The 20,091-nt window shown below is 44.6% G+C and overlaps 1 protein-coding gene across 7 annotated transcripts in view; it reads right to left on the reverse strand.

The window, feature by feature from the left end:
* SCHIP1 (schwannomin interacting protein 1) overlaps nt 1-20,091 on the reverse strand; it is an 801,544-nt gene that overhangs the window by 114,343 nt on the left and 667,110 nt on the right. For 4 of the 7 annotated variants that reach the window (XM_061194515.1, XM_061194514.1, XM_061194513.1 and 1 more), the window contains one exon: nt 6,449-7,135. In XM_061194515.1, the coding sequence (XP_061050498.1) occupies nt 6,449-7,135 (687 nt within the window). Of the gene's footprint in view, nt 1-6,448; nt 7,136-7,352; nt 7,599-7,667; nt 7,852-8,279; nt 8,364-20,091 lie in introns of those variants that run through there. The other 3 variants (XM_061194517.1, XM_061194519.1, XM_061194518.1) reach the window with 3 other exon arrangements.

Genomic DNA, 20,091 nt, shown 5'->3' on the forward strand with positions numbered 1-20,091 from the left:
AATAGTTGGGCAGATAAGAGACATACCCACAAAAAGAGAATGCAAGCAATGTCACTGAAAGAGCCTGAAACCAGAGATTGACAGGTCTGGTTTGAGTTTTGTCAGGGATGAGCCTTTTAAAACCTAAGAATGAGGAAGTGGAACACAAGTGGAGTAAGAAGTTCGGAAGAGAGGCTGCTTAGAGCCGAGATGATCAGGTACAGCTTCCCAAAGAAGCTGAATCAGAGCACGCCTTGGGGAAGAGAGTGCTGGGCGGTTTGGTGGACAGTAGCATCCAGACCTGCTACAGAGCAAAGGGCTCATGCTGGGCCTTCCTGGGAGTGAAGTCACAAGGAATGCCAGGCAAAGGTTCTAGAGTTGAAAGTGCATTCTGAGCTAGAAAGGGATGGAGGAAGGTGACGTGATGTCGGCGGTGAGATGTTCAAACAGCTCAATGAATGTGTGATGAGAATATCTGTATCTGTTTTTCAGATCTGCGGCACGACAGTGATCCTTAGAATGTTCTAAAGGACCACTATGTACAAACCACTTGGTGGGCAAAGATTTCCTTTAATCCAACTACAATATTTTCAAAAGGCTCTTCTGCAGTAGGATGAACTATCTGATCGTAGCTGAAATACACAAACAGAGCCTCAGAACCTGTGGTTTACCTGCAACCTAAGTTTTTGGAAAACCCAACCATATTTCTTTAAAGTCTTGAGTACATGCTAATGCATAGAGCAGCCTTTGCAGCTCTTAAACAGAAATCAACATAAATTAGAAAAGCAGACGATGATGACACTAAACATTTCAAGGTAAAGGTTGAAGCAAAGAATATAGCTAGCCCGGTAATTTCCGGTTATGGTAAAAAAAAAAAAAAAAGTGATTTTAACACTGTCATGTCGTGCCCTCTAAGAGGGATAAGTGATAACTGCAAACCACTCAGAATGTTTTCACTGTGGTATCCCAGGCTGATGAATCACGTAACTTATTAAACTTATAAACTTTACTATATTTTGCAGGAATAATAAAGACCTCTTAATTCAGTCTGTAAAAATGGGAATTCATGCAATTTAAACATAGCCTGAGTAACTAAGGAAACAAACTACTCAGCCATTCAAGCTACTTTAGTAGTGTCATTGACGGAGAAGGAGTAACTGGGCTGTAATTCTTACAGAATAATACATTGAAAATAACCTGTAATTAGTACCATTCTAGGAAGAAGTGTAGGCTATTTAAAGTTTGCTACTAGTTAATAGTACAAACAAATAAAAAGACAAATTGCTTTCAAGTACTTTGGAAATAACTTCATCAGCATTTGCTTTCAATTAACATGTTGATTAAAATTATTCTTATCTTCTCATTAATGGAGGAAAATGCATTTGTCACAGGCAGTAAAAAATAATAAAACTGCAATGAAAATGTGTCAGGTCTACAACTAGAACTCCTCTTTAATTTAAAAAAAGAGTCCTTTCCTTTTTTTGAGCAATGGGTGTAATGACTTCGGTTGGCTATAAGATGTGATCCTGGTACTTTGCTGTTGTTTTCTCTTAAGAGATAGGGGATCAGTCACCCCAGTCACCTGAAGAGAGATGTCCTGCAAATCCCCAAGGACACAGATGGAATACACCAACAGGTGGGAGAGGAAACCAACATCAAATGGTGCAAATTCTTTGGAAAACAGGCAACTTCTCAAACAGTTAAACACACAGCTCCCATAGGATCCAGCCATTCCACTCTTTGGTATTTTCCCAAGAGAAATGAAAGGATATGTCCATACAAAGACTTGTACGTGAATGTTCACAGCACTTTTATTTGTAATAGACAAAAACTAGAAACCACCCAAAGGTCCATCAACCAGGGAGTAGGGTATATCCATAAAATGGAACTCTACTCAGCCATAAAAAGGAATGAGTTATTGACATACACGATAACACAGATGAGTCACAAAATAATTATATGCTGACTGAAAGATGCCAGACAAAATTGAGTACATATTATATGATTCCTTTTACATTAGTTTTAGAAAATGCAAGCTAACTTATAGTGATAGAAATAAGATCAGTGGTTGCCAAGGAACAGAATGGGAAGGATTGCAAAGCAGCAAGAGGATACTGTTGCGGGTGAGAGATAGATGCATCACCTTGACTTTAAATGTGCAGTTAACTGTATGTCAATTCTACCTCAATGGAGCTATTTTTTAAAAAATAAAGAATCAAAAGGAGGGAGAAGTAGGAGGGAGAAAAAAGGGTGAAGTTATACTCCACTTAGGAAGAGGAGCAGGTTGAGGCAGTGGGCACCCCCCCTCCACTTGGTGATGGGGAGGCAGAAGAATGGTACTGTGACACACTAAGGTCCTGGAGAAGCAGGAGAAAGACAGAGGCTTGGGGCTGCGCTCAGAAGAGGGAAACGGGAAGAGAAGCTCCAAGTTTCCCTCAGGACCGCCCCTCAGGATTGTCTGCGCCAGTTCCCATAGAGCAGGCAGGGAGAAGAGAATTTAGGATGAACGTGAACATATGGGGGCAGGACTCACGTAACTTGGCACTCTGGTTCTAAATCTCACTCCTGGGTTGTGTGTGGCCCTTGAGTTTACCAGTGGCGTTCACACACCCGCAGGCCCAGGGCAGGACCATGAGAAACACAGGGACACGGGATGGAGGCGGGGAGGGGTCTGGCCAACTGGAGGGGGCACTTCCAGGAGTAGTTCTGGTTGTTGGGTGAAACCTCTCCCCTCCCCCTCTGCCCCCCCCCCCCCAAAGAGTGTGTCAGGCACAAGGGAGCTACTGGGGATAAGGCAGTGGGATAAAGTGACCTCGCTGCCCTCAAGGCTCTGACGTCAAGGTGAGGGGTTGGGACGTTGAGGAGGGGGTGAGCCGCCTGAGGCGATGCAGGTTTGTGATGGAGCAGCCCTGAGAAGACAGCAGGAAGTCAGGCCACCAGAGCTTCCTTCAAGACTCCCCAGGCACCTCCTGCTCTGACACCAAAGGTGGTTCCCAGGAGCATCCAAGCTCATGCCCCTCCACTGGCACCAAGGGAGAAATGAGCTGCTCACAGCTTCACAAGGTAAAGGTCAGCCCTAGGTTTGAAGTCCTACCCAAACGCTGCGTGTTTTTAAATGTGCCTCTAAATCATCCCTGGATTGGAGACAGCTGATCGTCAGCACATCTTTGCGATCTCAGTCTTTCGTTTGGAGTGTATCGCTGTAGCCAAGAGGAAGAAAGGGGCGTTGGACAGGGATGAGAAGGCAGCTGCTGCTTTGCTGGGCAGAACTCAACGTGTTTCCATTCACACCAAACCCCGTCTGTGAGAAGAGACCCGTAAAGTCATGGGATTTTGATTATTTCCTAGTTTACTTCTGTCCTTAACACTAAGGAAATCCAAGAGAGGACCTGTCATTAGGAAACCCTTTAAGTTATTTCAGGAACGTGGAAGCTCTTTCCTTTCCTCTTGTTTCAACTAATTTTGAGCATCAAAAGGAAAAAACCTAGTCCGGCATCAGAAGGAAGGACAAAAGCCCTTTCGTAGTTTTCTTAGTGGGATCTTCGGCAAATCTCTTAACCTCTCTAGGCCTCAATTTTCTCAACTGTACAATGAGGGGGCTGGCTTAGGTCTGGGCCGTGTGAGTCTTATAAACACTTCATTTATTCAGTATTTGAGAACCTACTACTTCTCAGACACTGTCGCAGGCACTAGGTTACAACAATGAAATGACGCAGGCAAGACCCCTGCACTCCAATTCGATTCTAGAGAACCAAAAATGAAGAACTGAACATGATAATGTCAGGCAGTGATAAGCACTAATACACGAGGAGTGCCTTGGTAGGTGGTGGAGTGCCTTACCCTGTATCAGGGAGGGGGGCCAGGGACAGCCTCTCTCAGGAGGTGAGTGGAGCACAGTCTGGGATGATGAGGAGGAACCAGGAGGAACCAGCCACTGGATTCCAAGCAGAGGTAACAGCACGGGCAAAAGTCATGTGGTGGGAATAGCTTATTTGGGTCTCTTCACAGGTGAAGGAGCTGTACCTGCCTTTTTCATTTTATACCCCTCCTCCCAGTACTATGTATTAATTTCACTTAAATGTATTTACACACAACTTTTTAAGGAGGAGCAAAAATATCACTCGATTTGAGCAACTCCTTCAGGACAGACTTCTTCTTTTACACCAACTCCTTTGTTACTCTCAAACTTCTGTCCTCAGGGTTATAAATTCTTGCACTTATTCCAGGCAGGAGTAAACAGGATTTTAACCAGTGTTTTCCAAACTTTTATGACAGCGACCCACAGTGGGAAAGAAATCTTACACTGTAACCCAGCGTCTACATAAAACTGAAACAAAACTTTCTAAAAAAAAGTCTTACTGTGACTACCTGCAACACACTGCAGTACATTCTATCTTATTTTTTAAAAAGTGGTAAGGTGATTTCATGGGGAACTTGCAGTTTGAAAAACACTATTCTAAACTAACAGCAGCTAGTAATTTTGTTCCAATACAAACCAAAATATGGAAAATTTCAATATTAAACAACCTCACGGGCCACTTCCTTCTCCCGTTTTTTCTGTACATATACTTACTTTGAAGCAATGGAACCCAAATTTCAGTGTGACTTGTGGAGGAAATGCCCAGGGGGGACATTTTCAGGAGGGTGAGGGAAGGAGAGGGGAGGAACCCACAATGCAAACTGTTCACTAGGTGAGGAGACAAGACACCCTCAGGTTTCAAAGATGGCCCAAGAAGGAAAGATTCAGTCCTTATTCTTCAATAAGGAAGAAGGTGTGTGTGTGTGTGTTGGGGTAGGCTGGTCTGTTAGGTTAGCCATTAAATTATAAGTTCCTGGGGCAGGGGGCGGGGAGTCAGTCTGCATCCCTACCTCGCTCACTGTAATTCCAGGCCCACGTGGTCAGATGTGTAACTGCAGCACTGAGAATCACACCTTGAATTTAGCACAGAGCACATGGGTGCTCAAGAACTTTTCGAATAATGGAACTCATTGTCATCATCAAACCCTAACTTTGCATGTATACCCAATTATTACATTTTCCTGGAATGTAAAAATGTCTGGCCATAGTAAAGGAATCTTATGTATCTTCAAGTCATTGTTTAAGTCCAGGGAGCTTAATCAGGTACTTTTCTCAGCACTAGGTGGGAAAAGCATGTTTTGAATTGCAAGGTACAAGACAGAGTACTGGCTGTAATGGAAAGATTCCATGTCTGCGAGTGGCCATGGTAAACAGCTGGTGTTAAAATAAGTGTGTTAATTTAATAGGTAGTTTCTCAAGGGACACTAACCAGTGGGCTCTGTCAGCCAAGGGCTCCCTCTGATAGAAACTGTGCCAATCAACTGTCCTTACCCCTGAAGTCAGAAGTGCATGCACCCAATTCCCAGTAGCCCCAGGGCCCTGGAGCCGAAAAATTACACCTGCAAGCAGGCATTCTCCCACACTGCCACACACAGAAAGCAGCTCATTTAAACTGTATGCCCTTCAGCCCCATTTAGGATCCGTTCATTAATGATTTCAAATTACAACTGTTGCTTTATCTCAAAACAGTGATAAATAGGGGAGCTACATTCATGACGCTTTTCTTTTAAGTCATTTATCTGCTCTCCTCTCAGGGGCAAAAAGATGTTGAGACAAGTGTGAACCTGCCAGAGCTTCTTATTATAGATGTATCCCTCCTTCCCTCCCTCTCTCTTTTCCACTCCAGCACCGTTCCCTCTCTGGGTTTCCTGAACTGAGGCACAAGCCTCCGGTAAGGAACTGCTTATCAAAACTAGGAGGGATTCAGCGGAGAGGGGGTGAGTCAGCCCACAGAGGAAAGAACCACTCCCTCATCCTAGCAGGTCAATTCACCCGTTCCCTCAGGTCAACAATAGATCGGGTTTCAGAAAGGAAAAAATCTCGGAGGAGGGCGGTCAACCCATTGCAATTCAGGAGCATCCGCTCAAACGCCAAGAGGGAACAATCCCTGCTGCCTCACCGGAGGTGTGGGCAGGCGAATGCGTGCTTGTGCGCAGGGACAGCCTGTATATGGATGAGACATTAGTGGCAACGAAGGGACACCCACCACGGCTGACAAAGCCACAACTATTACGACCTAAAATATCACCCACACACAGGCCACCGACTTCGGTGCCAAAATCTCCCCGGATTTATTTTCAGGCAAGTGACTCACAACCTCGTCTCCATAAGTAATTCCATTAAAATGAGTCGCTGGTTCCACTAACCCGACTTTCCGCTGCCCTCTGGCTGCCCCTCCCTCCTTTCCGCCCATCCTGCAAACCCAGACAGCTCAGAGACTGAGCAACGGTACCCCAGGGGAGCATAAGTCAGGCTCTCCTGCCCGGCACCCACCCTCGGGGCAGGATGAATGGGGCCGCCGCCGGGCGGGAGCGCGGGTAGGGCGCGTGCGGGCTGTGCGCGGGGTGTGTACGTGTGTGCGCGCGTGGGCACGCACCCCGGGCAACTTACCGAGGTGGAGTTGGTCCTCGCCTGGCCCTGGTTCCGCACCTCCTGCTCCCGGAACTGCAGCCCCGCCAGATGCTTCTCCAGAGCCTCCCAGTCCATAGGGGGCACCGGGGGCTCCTCCGGGACGCACGTCCCGCTGTCCGTGGGCTGAATACAGAGGCCCCCGGCCGCCGGGCCCCGGCCACGGCGCCGGCCCCCCGCCGGCTGAGGATTCTGGACCGCCCGGCGGGGGCCCCGGGAGCCGCTGAGCCGGCTGGCCACCACCACGTTGCCATTGTGCCTGAGGTCCTGGGGGTCGTGCGTGTGGAGGTTGCCGTTGGGCACGGGGGGCGGCATGGCGGTGGTGGCGCCCCTGCCGCCGCCGCTGCGGGTCCTGGCGCTCACGTCCCCCGGCTCCTGGGCAGGACAGCGGTCATCCCGGTACCCTCGCTCGCCGCGCTCCTCCTCCTCTTCCTTCTCCCCGTCCTCCTCCGGCGCCCACTCATCAATCACCTTCTTCTGGTAGACCGGGAAGGGCTCCTCATAGTCCTCCAGGGCAGACACCAAGTCCAGGCTGCCCCCCGGCGACGACGAGGATTTGCACTCGGAGCAAGGGGTCACTTTGGTGGAGTTGGACTGCGAACTGGCGCGGCTACTGCTGCTGCTGCTGCCGGCGTCACTGCCTAGATCCATCCCATCCTCTCGGTAATCCTGGGGGGAGGAGGCAGAAAGAGTGAGCCGCCGGGCCGAGCCTGCTCCGGCCGCCGCCCGGCGCCCGCCGCGAACGCCCCGGCCCAGGGCCCCGCGCCCGCCTGGCTGGAGGTGCGCCCCCCAAAGAGGCCTGCGCGGGGGGAGCCGGCACCAGCCTGAGGCTCTCCTCATCCCATCCCCTCCTCTGCGACAGGCAGACTTCCTCCGGGTAACTAACCCTCAAATCAGCAAAGGGGGTGCCCAGCCACCGGCACGTAGACTTTCCAAAAGAGGCACCCCGGGGCGCACATGGACTTTGTTTTAACCATTTTGCGCCGGGCGCGCCCCCGCACCCCGCCCCAGGGATTCTCCGAGAACCAGACACTTTCCCAGAGAATTATAATTCCCTGGGGGCGGGGACCAAGAAGAGGGTGGGCGGCTACTAAATTCGCACCTCGCGCAGGGCGCCGAGACCACCCCCTACCCGGCCCCGCCCCGCCCCCGCCCCCGCCGGCGGCCGGGAGCCCGGCTCCGCTGGCGAGCCGAGCTTTACTTTCTAAGGAACCGCAGGCAGCTCGGAGGTCTCACTCCCGCCTCCGCGCCTCCCCGGCCGGCCCCTCCTCGGCTCGCCGGAAGGCTCGGGGTGGGGGCCGCTCCCGGCTCCCGCCGGGCAGGGTGGCCCCCGCGGCCCCAAAAGGTGTGCGGGGCCGGGGCGCGGCGGCCGTAGCTGCAGGCGCCGCCGCCGCCCTGGGGGAGGGAGGACGCGCCCTGCCGGCACGGAGCCGGTCCCGCCACCGAGCATGCCCAGAGGCTGCCGGGCGCGGCGCAGTCCGCTCTCCCGGCTTTCTCGGAAGCAGGCTGGGGCGGGAGGCCGGGCGGGGATCGAGTTGGAGGGGCCGGGAAAAGGCCCGAGGGAAGGGGACTCGGGGCTTTAGGGGCGCAGGCAGGACCACTTAGTAGGGGCGGCGCCCTGGGGAGGGTGGTGAATTTTAACCCCCAGACACACTCATATTTCCTGGGAGAGCCTCAAGCCCTCTCTGCGGGGCTCATTACCCCGCCTAAACCCCCGCGCATCCCAAAGCGCAGGCCCGGTGCCTCCCAAACCCGCGCGGAAGTCCCCAAGTGACCCCTTGCAGGACCTCCCTCCCGCTACATGCGCACATACACAAGCCCATGTGGGAGTCCGAGTGACGTGTGCTCGGTGGTCATGCACCATCATTTCCCTTCCACCTTCCTCCTCGCCGCTTCCTCTCCCTCCACCGCCCAGCTCCAGTCGCCTGGCCGTCTCCCCTTGTTAAGTTCAGGCTGTGGGTGGAACCTGTTGCGTTAGCTCACGTTTTCTTTCCCCTCCCGGCTGCACACCGAGGATGACCTATGAGAGGTGTGTGTGTATGAGGAATGGAGGAGTGTGAGATGGGATTGCTGTCTGGCATGGAGGTGGGGAATCTGAGCTAAAGGTTTGGGCGAGCCTCCAAAGTCCCCTTTGGCCACTTCCAATCAAGGGGACATTAAAGGAGGGGAAGAGGTGGGTGTCAGGTCACAAGCTCCTGGCACAGACGCTGGCTTGGCTTCCTTAAATTTTTCAGGAAACCGAGTCGAACAAAACCTCTGCTGGATTTTTCAAAACACAGCGACGGCCTTAGTTTGGCAGCTCGTCCTCTTTAGGAACAAGGTTCCATAAAGGCAAAGATAACCAACACTTGGAAAACGGATATGGGTCACAGAGCACCTTTTAAGGATTAAGACTTTACTGTGAAGAAACTGTTACCCAACCCTGGGGAAGTAGGAAATACCCTCTTCTCTGGTTATGAAAATCAGCACTTAGAAGTTAAATGTCCTCCCACAGGCAAAAAAAGATAAATATGTGTGGTGATGGATGTAACTAGATGGGGGGAATCCTTCCACAACATATATACGTGTGTGTGTGTGTGTGTGTATATATATTTTCACCATAGTGGACACTTTAAATATCTTACAATTTTATATGTCAATTATATTTCAATAAAGCCAAAAAAAATTTTTTTAGGAAAAAGAAGAAAAAAATATCCGCTTAATTTTACTACAGATTGGGGAAAACCAGTTTCCTTGAACTTCCAGATTTGGGCCTGTTACTGATTATTCCCAGTGAATTCTAGTCTGGACCAGGCCACTACCCTGGCTTGGCACCCTCCAGATGGAGGAATGGGGGAATGCTTGGAATTCTTTAGTAGGGAGTGGCTGCCACCCTGACATTTCTTCTAGGTCCTAAATGGGAGAGACCCTTTGTTTAAGTGATTTCTGTGAAGTGCGACCCTTTCCTCTCTTAGGTAGGCTTGAGCCAGGGAAGATAAACTAATCTTTTAACTTGTCTGGAAGCAGCTATCTTATGAATAACAGGAAAGGGGGCCTTCTGGTCTGGCCCCTTTACAGACCTTCTATAAAACAGGACTGATTATAACTTAAAATATCTTTTATGGTGACATCTGTAAACAGCCTGCCCCGTGCTCCAAATATGGTTTGATTTTGAGGTTGCTGTGGAGCCCTGGGTCAGCTGGCTGCCCCCCTGTGGAGTAGAGGTGGCCCTGTGAGTGTTCAGAGATATGGGAAGAAAGCATTGGGTGCGTCCTGGGAACTAGATAGCTGCTTTTCCAGTCACCACGTGACTTGGCAAGGCTTAGGTCAGAAAAAGCTCCCTGCTCTGTGGCAGGACAGAGGTAGACAGACAAGTATTGATCAACTGGGGTGATAAGGGAGAGTTGTGGTCTCCGTCCAATTTTCAAGTATCAGTACCTCCTCAGCCAGCCACCCAGACTCCCTCCTGGGCTCTGGTTCAGCCCTTTGCTGCCCAGATGGTCTGTGTTCAGGGAATGCAAAATGACGCCTTAGAAAAACATTTGGCAAGGTAAATCCACTGCCAAAAATGCATGGCATTTCAAAGCCAAATAGAAACATCTTTGAATTATCTGTCCTTTTAAATTATTTTCTGACCAGATATTCTGGATCAGATGGGACCGTACCAGGTTTCCTTTCTTTTCTTTTCTCTTTATGCAAGGTGACTGGCTAGCCCAGTTCGCATTCTGTTTCCAGCTTTCCATCTCCTGCCAAGAACCGTCCCACTTTGGAACAGGAAGCCCTGCCAACTGCTAGGCCAGCAACAGTCTACAGATATGTCCAGCGGGATGGAGAGATGATTTGCAAAGTGATTGAAAGGCCCTGTCTTCCTGTTTACAGGAACAGTTCCTCAAGTCAGGGGCTTGGGGCTTACAGACTTAGATTTGTCCCCTGCAACCTCTGTAAATTAGGTGTCAGACATGTGAGTCAGATGGGTGTCATCCCAGACTAGCACCTTTCCCTGTCAATCACCAGGGTCCTGTCCCTCTCAATACCCACTGTCCCCACCGTAGTCTAGACCACTGTGTCCTGAAATTACTAAACAGTCTCCCTACTCTGTCTGCCCATTCTCTGCAAGCAGCCACAGTGCCTTTCTAAAATGCAAATCTGAGCAAGTCTCTCCTTGCTTCATTAACCAACCACCACCCCCCACGCCTCCTCCCACACCAGGGCTCCTCACTGCCCTTAAAGGAACTGCTTCCTGCCCAACCTCCCCCAACTTCTTCTTTTTTTTTTTTTTAAGTATTTGTTTATTCCCCCAACTTCTTTTGGTTAATTTCTACTCATCCTTTAAGTCTCAGCTTCAATGCCACTTCCTCCTGGAAGGCTTCCCTGATTCTTCGTACCCACCCAAAGGGGATCATGTGACTTTCCTGTGTCACCATGACACTCACTGAACTTATCACATATGCTGAATCCACGTTGCTGTTTAATTTCTTATCTTCTTTACTAGACTCAAGAAATCCATTTTATATCAAGACCCAGGCCACACATACATATAAAAATATTTTTAAAGTTTCCTAAAACTCTTATTTTGTAAAATTCTATCCTAAGTCATCGAAAACAAAATGTGGTCACACTTCACCATTGACTTCACAACCCTTAAATGGGTCAGGGTTCCTAGTATGAAAAAGTACTCTAAATTCCATGAAGGAAGGGGCCATTTCTATCTTGTTCATGGTAATTGGAATGGAATAGGAACTTGATATTTGTTGCTGGAATTATTAATAGTAACATTTAATCCTCAAAAACCCTATATATATAAAAAAAAAAAATAGTATCTCCATCTATAGGTAAGGAAACTGAAGACAGTAAGGTTAAGTAACTAATGTCAAAGCCGGGTGGCAGAGCCAGGATTTGAACCCAGGTAGATGGGCTTCAGAATCCTTGCTCTTAGTCATTGAGCTAAGAGCTCAGGATCCCTTGGTCCAGATGCATACAGATGTACTGACTAAGCAAAAATATCAGACAGGGTCTCCTTGCAGCAACCACAATGAGTTCTCTGTCTCCTGCCCTGCAGAGCCTCCTTGGGCAGTATTTATGTCTATGCAGAGGAAAAGGCAGCTGGCAAGAACAGGTGTTCCCCTCTGCTCATAGGTGCTCCAGTCAATCTCCTCAACTGTCAACAAGTTCAGCAATAATCAGCAAGTTGAGGGATTTCATTGTCTAAAGGAAGAGTATAGACACCTCAGAAAATGAATTTCACATTGTTATGAATTAGATGCCTTAAGTTCCCCCCAAAACAAATCCTTTAAGAAGGTAGCCACCCTGAGATTGGGGTATTCATTTTGACATGGATAGGAAACTGGAATAATAGTCTAGGGGTATGGATGAGATCATCTTCCTTAGGGGTCAGTGCTATTTATAGGATTTTAATCTGTAAAGGCAACATTTGAGAAAAGGCATGACTGAAATATTTAAATCATAAAGAGTAAGAAGAAGTGGGGAAAAGATTTATTATATTTGCTGAAGGAAACAATAGCAAAGATCAATAAAACTAAAAGCTGGTTCTTTGAGAAGATAAACAAAATTGATAAACCATTAGCCAGACTTATCAAGAAAAAAAGGGAGAAGACTCAAACCAATAGAATTAGAAATGAAAAAGGAGACAATTGACACTGCAGAAATACAAAGGATCATGAGAGATTACTACAAGCAACTATATGTCAATAAAATGGACAACCTGGAAGAAATGGACAAATTCTTAGAAAAGCACAACCTTCTGAGACTGAACCTGGAAGAAATAGAAAATATAAACAGACCAATCACAAGCACTGAAATTGAGACTCTGATTAAAACTCTGCCAACAAACAAAAGCCCAGGACCAGATGGCTTCACAGGTGAATTCTATCAAACATTTAGAGAAAAGCTAACACCTATCCTTCTCAAACTCTTCCAAAATATAGCAGAGGGAGGAACACTCCCAAACTCATTCTACGAGGCCACCATCACCCTGATACCAAAACCAGACAAAGATGTCACAAAGAAAGAAAACTATAGGCCAATATCACTGATGAATATAGATGCAAAATCCTCAATAAAATACTAGCAAACAGAATCCAACAGCACATGAAAAGGATCATACACCATGATCAAGTGGGGTTTATCCCAGGAATGCAAGGATTCTTCAATATATGCAAATCAATCAGTGTGATAAACCATATAAAAAATTGAAGGAGAAAAATCATATGATCATCTCAATAGATGCAGAAAAAGCTTTCGACAAAATTCAACACCCATTTATGATAAAAACCCTCCAGAAGTAGGCATAGAAGGAACTTACCTCAACATAATTAAGGCCATATATGACAAACCCACAGCCAACATCGTTCTCAATGGTGAAAAACTGAAACCATTTCCTCTAAGATCAGGAACAAGACAAGGTTGTCCACTCTCACCACTGTTATTCAAGATAGTTTTGGAAGTTTTAGCCACAACAATCAGAGAAGAAAAAGAAATGAAAGGAATACAAATCTGAAAAGAAGAAGTAAAGCTGTCACTGTTTGCAGATGACATGATACTATACATAGAGAATCCTAAAGATGCTACCAGAAAACTACTAGAGCTAATCAATGAATTTGGTAAAGTAGCAGGATACAAAATTAATGCACAGAAATCTCTTGCATTCCTATACACTAATGATGAAAAATCTGAAAGAGAAATTAAGGAAACACTCCCATTTACCACTGCAACAAAAAGAATAAAATACCTAGGAATAAACCTACCTAAGGAGACAAAAGACCTGTATGCAGAAAACTATAAGACACTGATGAAAGAAATTAAAGATGATACAAACAGAGGGAAAGATATACCATGTTTTTGGATTGGAAGAATCAACATTGTGAAAATGACTCTGCTACCCAAAGCAATCTACAGATTCAATGCAATCCCTATCAAACTACCAATGGCATTTTTCACAGCACTAGAACAAAAAATTTCACAATTTGTATGGAAACACAAAAGACCCCAAATAGCCAAAGCAATCTTGAGAAAGAAAAACGGAGCTGGAGGAATCAGGCTCCCTGACTTCAGACTCTACTACAAAGCTACAGTAATCAAGACAGTATGGTACTGGCACAAAAACAGAAATATAGATCAATGGAACAGGATAGAAAACCCAGAGATAAACCCATGCACATACGGTCACCTTATCTTTGATAAAGGAGGCAAGAATATACATTGGAGAAAAGACAGCTTCTTCAATAAGTGGTGCTGGGAAAACTGGACAGCTACATGTAAAAGAATAAAATTAGAACACTCCCTAACACCATACACAAAAATAAATTCAAAATGGATTAAAGACCTAAATGTAAGGCCAGACACAATAAAACTCTTAGAGGAAAACATAGGCAGAAGGCAGAACACTCTGTGACATAAATCACAGCAAGATCCTTTTTGACCCACCTCCTAGAGAAATGGAAATAAAAACAAAAATAAACAAATGAGACCTAATGAAACTTAAAAGCTTTTGCACAACAAAGGAAATCATAAACAAGACGAAAAGACAACCCTCAGAATGGGAGAAAATATTTGCAAATGAAGCAGCTGACAAAGGATTAATCTCCAAAACATACAAGCAACTCATGCAGCTCAATATCAAAAAAAAGAAAAACCCAATCCAAAAATGGGCAGAAGACCTAAATAGACATTTCTCCAAAGAAGATATACAGATTGCCAACAAACACATGAAAGGATGCTCAACATCACTAATTATTAGAGAAATGCAAATCAAAACTACAATGAGGTATCACCTCACACCAGTCAGAATGGCCATCATCAAAAAATCTAGAAACAATAAATGCTGGAGAGGGTGTGGAGAAAAGGGAACCCTCTTGCACTGTTGGTGGGAATGTAAGTTGATACAGCCACTATGGAGAACAGTATGGAGGTTCCTTAAAGAACTAAAAATAGAACTACCATACGACCCAGCAATCCCTCTACTAGGCATATACCCTGAGAAAACCATAGTTCAAACAGAGTCATGTACCACAGTGTTCATTGCAGCTCTATTTACAATAGCCAGGACATGGAAGCAACCTAAGTGTCCATCAACAGATGAATGGATAAGGAAGATGTGGCACATATATACACTGGAATGTTACTCAGCCATAAAAAGAAATGAAATGGAGTTATTTGTAGTGTGGTGGATGGATCTAGAGTCTGTCATACAGAGTGAAGTAAGTCAGAAAGAGAAAAACAAATACCGTATGCTAACACATGTATATGGAATCTAAAAAAAAGATAAAAAAGGTTCTGAAGAACCTAGGGGCAGGACAGGAATAAAGACGCAGACGTAGAGAATGGACTTGAGGACATGGGGAGGGGGAAGGGCAAGCTGGGACGAAGTGAGAGAGTGGCATGGACATATATACACTACCAAATGTACAATAGATAGCTGGTGGGAAGCAGCCGCATAGCACAGGGAAATCAGCTCGGTGCTTTGTGAACACCTAGAAGGCTGGGATAGGGAAGGTGGGAGGGAGACGCAAAAGGGAGGAGATACGGGGATATATGTATATGTATAGCTGATTCACTTTGTTATAAAGCAGAAACTAACACACCATTGTAGAACAATTATACTCCAATAAAGATGTTAAAAAAAAAAAAAAAGATTTACTATATTTGCAAAATTCCCAAACGAATTCTGAAGATATTAGCCCTAACGCTGAACCTTCTCTAAGTTGTGGCATTTAGAGTAATAAAGAAATGGATGGCAGAGGGGTTTGTATTTTATCTTTATTACATGAATTACATGCAAGTCACATGCAGTACACAGATGCTCTCCTATTTCATCACCTGAGTGTAACTACATGGGAATATTTAACAGGACTATGGGGTGAAGTGTCCTTGATATAGAACATCTGGGCTTTCTTTCCAGCCCTGTCTCTAACCGCCTTTGTGACCTCAGTTTCCTCATGAAGGGGCTGGATTTCATGGTCAGGTTGTTAAGCAAATAGTAAGAATTAATTGAATGAATGAATAAGTGAATGCACTAAAAGGCTTCTTCCAGCTTAAAAACCCTTTGGAAATGTCTCTGCGTCATTTTATCACTTTCCTTCTTGGGACATACAAAGTTGGTTCCTCTACTAGTTCAAAACCAAGGTCTATCTCCCTTAGGTAGGTTGAATACATGGTGTTTCTCCTTTATTTCTGTAGAGCAAGTGGGTTGATCTTAACTTATTCGTCTGTATGTGTAGATATTTTGGAGATGGATCCTATACACACCTAAAATAATTTTTTTCTTTCTTCCATTTATAGAGCTATATTTTAATGAAAACAAACTTTAAAAAAACATTAACATCTGAAATGTTTTGATTCTCTAGCAAACCATGAGATTGCATTTATTTCCTACGTTTTCCTCAATATAAATGAAATAGCAAAATGTGGGCAAAACTCAGCCCTTAAAAGAGAGTTCCAATGACCTATTTTCTAAACCTGAAACCAGGACACTTGGCTTGACAAATACTACAGCACTTACAGAAACTAGGTGAATGCATGTTTGAAATGAAGATTACCCTGAAAAATCTGTAGGCATTGGTGAAGAAAGCAACTCTAACTGTGACAAAGGGACAGCATCTTTATCAGAGAAGAGTCACACAGAGGATGTCAGTCAGGACCTTAGCATATGGCCGCACAGAATGTGCCCTGTACAGTGCCAGGAGGATTGTGAACTGCACCACAGGTCCTTGCCAGGAGGGGCCACTTGGCACCATTCGCATAGATGGCAATGTAATGAGGTATCACCTCACACCAGTCAGAATGGCCATCATCAAAAAATCTAGAAACAATAAATGCTGGAGAGGGTGTGGAGAAAAGGGAACCCTCTTGCACTGTTGGTGGGAATGTAAGTTGATACAGCCACTATGGAGAACAGTATGGAGGTTCCTTAAAGAACTAAAAATAGAACTACCAGAACTACTGCCCCCTGGAGTTGTTCAGTGCACAGCAGTACACGTAGGCTCTATTAGGCTCTATTAGGAACTCCACCGATAGGAAATTTGTTCTCTCTTGACAAGATTGGAAGAGGAAGGCTGCTGTTCTTTTCCTAATCAAGTCATACCTCAGATTGGATGGCACTGACACAAATTCAACTTGTCTAAACTCTCCATCTTTTTCCAGAAGTTTTCTGTCATCAGGTTATACTTTCCGTAAGTTCCTCGTAATTCTTGAAAATGCAAGTCTGCAAGCAACTTTGAATTTATTTTTTGAGCTTTATTGAAGGGTATAAATTACATAAAAAGACGTTTAGGAAAAGCTGGGAAAGCTTGTAGACGCACTGCATGAGCTCAGGGAAGCGTTACAAGTGGTGGGAACTGAAGCACACGTGCACATTACCCGATACGGGACGAAGTGCTCAGAAACTGCGTGCCTTGTACTTTGATGTGTTATGCTTGTCAAAGAGGAACATCCTCGCAGGATGCTCTAGGAAGTGAAAACTCTATTCTGGTCACTTCTTGACATAACTTTGGAAGCACTCTAAAATTAGAAAATAGCTGCTGGCATTGTCAGTGCAATGTGAGCAGGAGGAATTCATTCAAAGTGAAGAAGGAGGCGGTGAGGTGGGATAGGAGAGAACTCTTCCAAGAGACTTGGCTTTGCCTCTGACCAGCTCTGCATTTATGGGCAAGGTGGTCCCTGTAGCTCTTTGGGCCACTGGCCTCATCATGAAAGGAGAGTTGTATGAAATTATCAGATGCCTCCAAGGGTCAGGTAGGTGAGGTAAATGAGTGAAGTTGGCAGCAGGGACAACAGGAAGTCACAGGGTGAGCCACTGAATCACTGAACAGCACAGCACAGGGCCATCTGGGTTAAAATCCAGAACAAAAAGCAGGTTTATCCTCAGTTTATCCCTGGATCACCACTTGGACCTCTGCTCTGAGCCCTACATCCTTAGAGTTCTAAGTCTATATGAAAATGAGTTAGGGAGACCAAACATCTTGGCTTGTACAGGACAGTCCTGCTTTATACCTGTTGTCTTGGCGTAATTATTAATGGCACCCTCCCTCACTCTCAGAAGTGTCCCAGTTTCCATGATAAATTACATGAGCATCCCAGGTAAGGGGAAATCATCAATGACTAAACATAAACCTTGTGGAGGAGTATTTCCTAGATCTGTCCAGACCTTCAGATGAAGGTAAGCAGGTTTGGTGGCACTGTTTTATAGGTAGAAAGATAATTAATCTAAATAAGTTTCCAAAATACTGTAACAAAAATGGTTCAATAAAAGCATTATGTCATGAATTTTAAAAATCACAGAAAATATATGAGAGGCTATCAATTTGTGTAAAGTGTTCAGCTTCACTAGTAATCAAAGGAAGGCAATTTGAATCATAATGAGGTAAAATTTTGCCTGTAAAAATGTTTAAAAATTATTTAGAACTACAACACTCAGTGTCAGGATGGGTGTGATCGCAGGAACACTCATATACTGTTGGTGGGCTTATAAATTGGTTCATACAAACTTTCTGAAATACTATGTGATAATATCTTTTAAATGTCTTTACAAAGTTCATACTCCATGATCTGTTAATTCAACAAGTGTTTTTTGAGCACCTGTTATGTGCCAGGCACTGGGAGATATAGAGGTGAAAGAGACAAATACTATTTGCCCCAAAATGGAACTTCATTGTAGGGGAGAAAAAGACATTACATAGGAAAAAAATATGTAACAATTTAGATTACAATTTATAATAAGTACCAAAAAGTAGACAGATATGACACCGAGAGGCACATGGACGTAGTGTTGTGTGTTGGGGGAAGGTCAGGAGATGGATTGGTCAGCTGAAGAGGGAGGGAAGGGTCTTACAGGCAGAAGGAACATCTTGGACAAAGGTTTTGAGGCTGAAAAAAGCTTAGCACAATTGAGTAACTGAAAGGAAACCACTAGGTTGGAGCAAGAGAGTTCAGGGAAAGTGGCAAAATGAAGGTGGAAAGGTGAGGAGAGGTTGCCATGAAGATCTTCATCCTACCAGCTACTTAGGGGTTGTAAAAGCAGACTGACATTTTAGAAACTTTCTCCATGGTGGAGAATTGTGTGAGGAGAGGCTAGAGCAGGACAAGAGTGGATGCAGAGAGACTGACTAGGAAGCAAATATAGTGGTCCAGGAAAGAGATGGTTGTGGCTTAGGTGAGAGTTGGGGAGATGGAGCGAAATAGAAATATTAAAGATATATTTAGATTGTAGACTCAACAGGGCCTGGAGACTGAATAGATGGGGGTGGTGAGGGAGAGAGAGATGTCACTGATGGCTTCCAGGTTGTTATTGTAGGGAACTTAGTGGAAAGGTGATGTCTCTCTACTGAATTGGGCAATTAGGAGGAGGGAGTTTGGGCAGGGGAGAAGAAGGAAGGGAAATATTGACTCCTTTTTGGACATTTTCTGTTTGACGTGGTATAAGACATACAAGTGGAGATGACATAAAGGTATTTGGATATATAGGTCTGGAGCTCAGAAGAATGATCTGGGGCTGGTGATGTAAACATGGGAGTCTCAGCATATAGATGGCATTTGAAAGCTTGGGTATAGGTGACATCCTCTGGAGACAAATAGAGTGAGAAGAGAAGGCCAAGTCTCTAGCCCTGAGGAGCCCTATCATGTGTAGCTCTAGGAGGAAGAAGAATGTGTTTATAAGGAAGACAAGGAACAGAATGGGAAGAGAGACAATAGTTACTCTTTTAAAAATGTAGCCTAAGGACACAGAAATGAGGATCTAGATTTATGCATAAAGATGCTCATTGTGGAATTTACAGTAGTGAAAAATTAGCTTCAACCTAAATGTCAAAAAATGGGAAGACATTTAAATAAATTGTGACATATTCAGTCTGTGGAATAAATGCAGTCAGATAAGATACTTTTGAAAATTATAACATTAAATGAATAAAAGAGGGTATATTATTATACATACAATGTGATCCACATTTAAAAAATTAAATGGTTATACGCCTAGAAAAAGATGTAGCCAAATGTTAACAGTGGTTAACTCTGGATGGCAAAATTACAGGTGATTTTTTAACCTTTGTATCTATTTGTATTTTTCAATTTCTTTATGATCATCACAAAACAGGTGGGAATATTTTATAAAACAGAGAACAAATTATGCATATTTATTTTACTTAAAATGAATGATTCTAAATTTGTTAAAGAAGTCCATAAGATAATTTTTCAGATGGGCTAGAATGTATATATATTCTGTGATGAATCCTTTTATAACAAATAATTTTATGGTTCCATAAATCACTTATTAATTTAAAGTTTCTGAATAACAGATTTTCCTTTAAAATATAGATTGAGTCAGCACACTTCTGAAAAAAGTTTGAGGTCCTAATGAATGGGGAGTAGGCGCCGGCAAACTTTTTTTGTGAATGGCTAAGTAGTAAATGTTTTTGACTTTGTGAGTCATACAGTCATGTTGAATATTCTTTTTTTTTCCTAAGTAACCCTTTAAAAATGTAAAAACTCTTAGTTCTCTGGCCATACAAAATGAGATTGCAGGCTGGATGTGGCCCACAGACCATAGTTTGATGACCTCTGGGGTAAAGGATGAATACATAAGAACAACACATAACTACTTTTTCATTAAAAGCTAACATAATACTGGGATTGAACCT

Source organism: Eubalaena glacialis, chromosome 6 (genome assembly GCF_028564815.1).
Source record: "Eubalaena glacialis isolate mEubGla1 chromosome 6, mEubGla1.1.hap2.+ XY, whole genome shotgun sequence".
In the NCBI taxonomy this organism is placed as follows: domain Eukaryota; kingdom Metazoa; phylum Chordata; class Mammalia; order Artiodactyla; family Balaenidae; genus Eubalaena; species Eubalaena glacialis.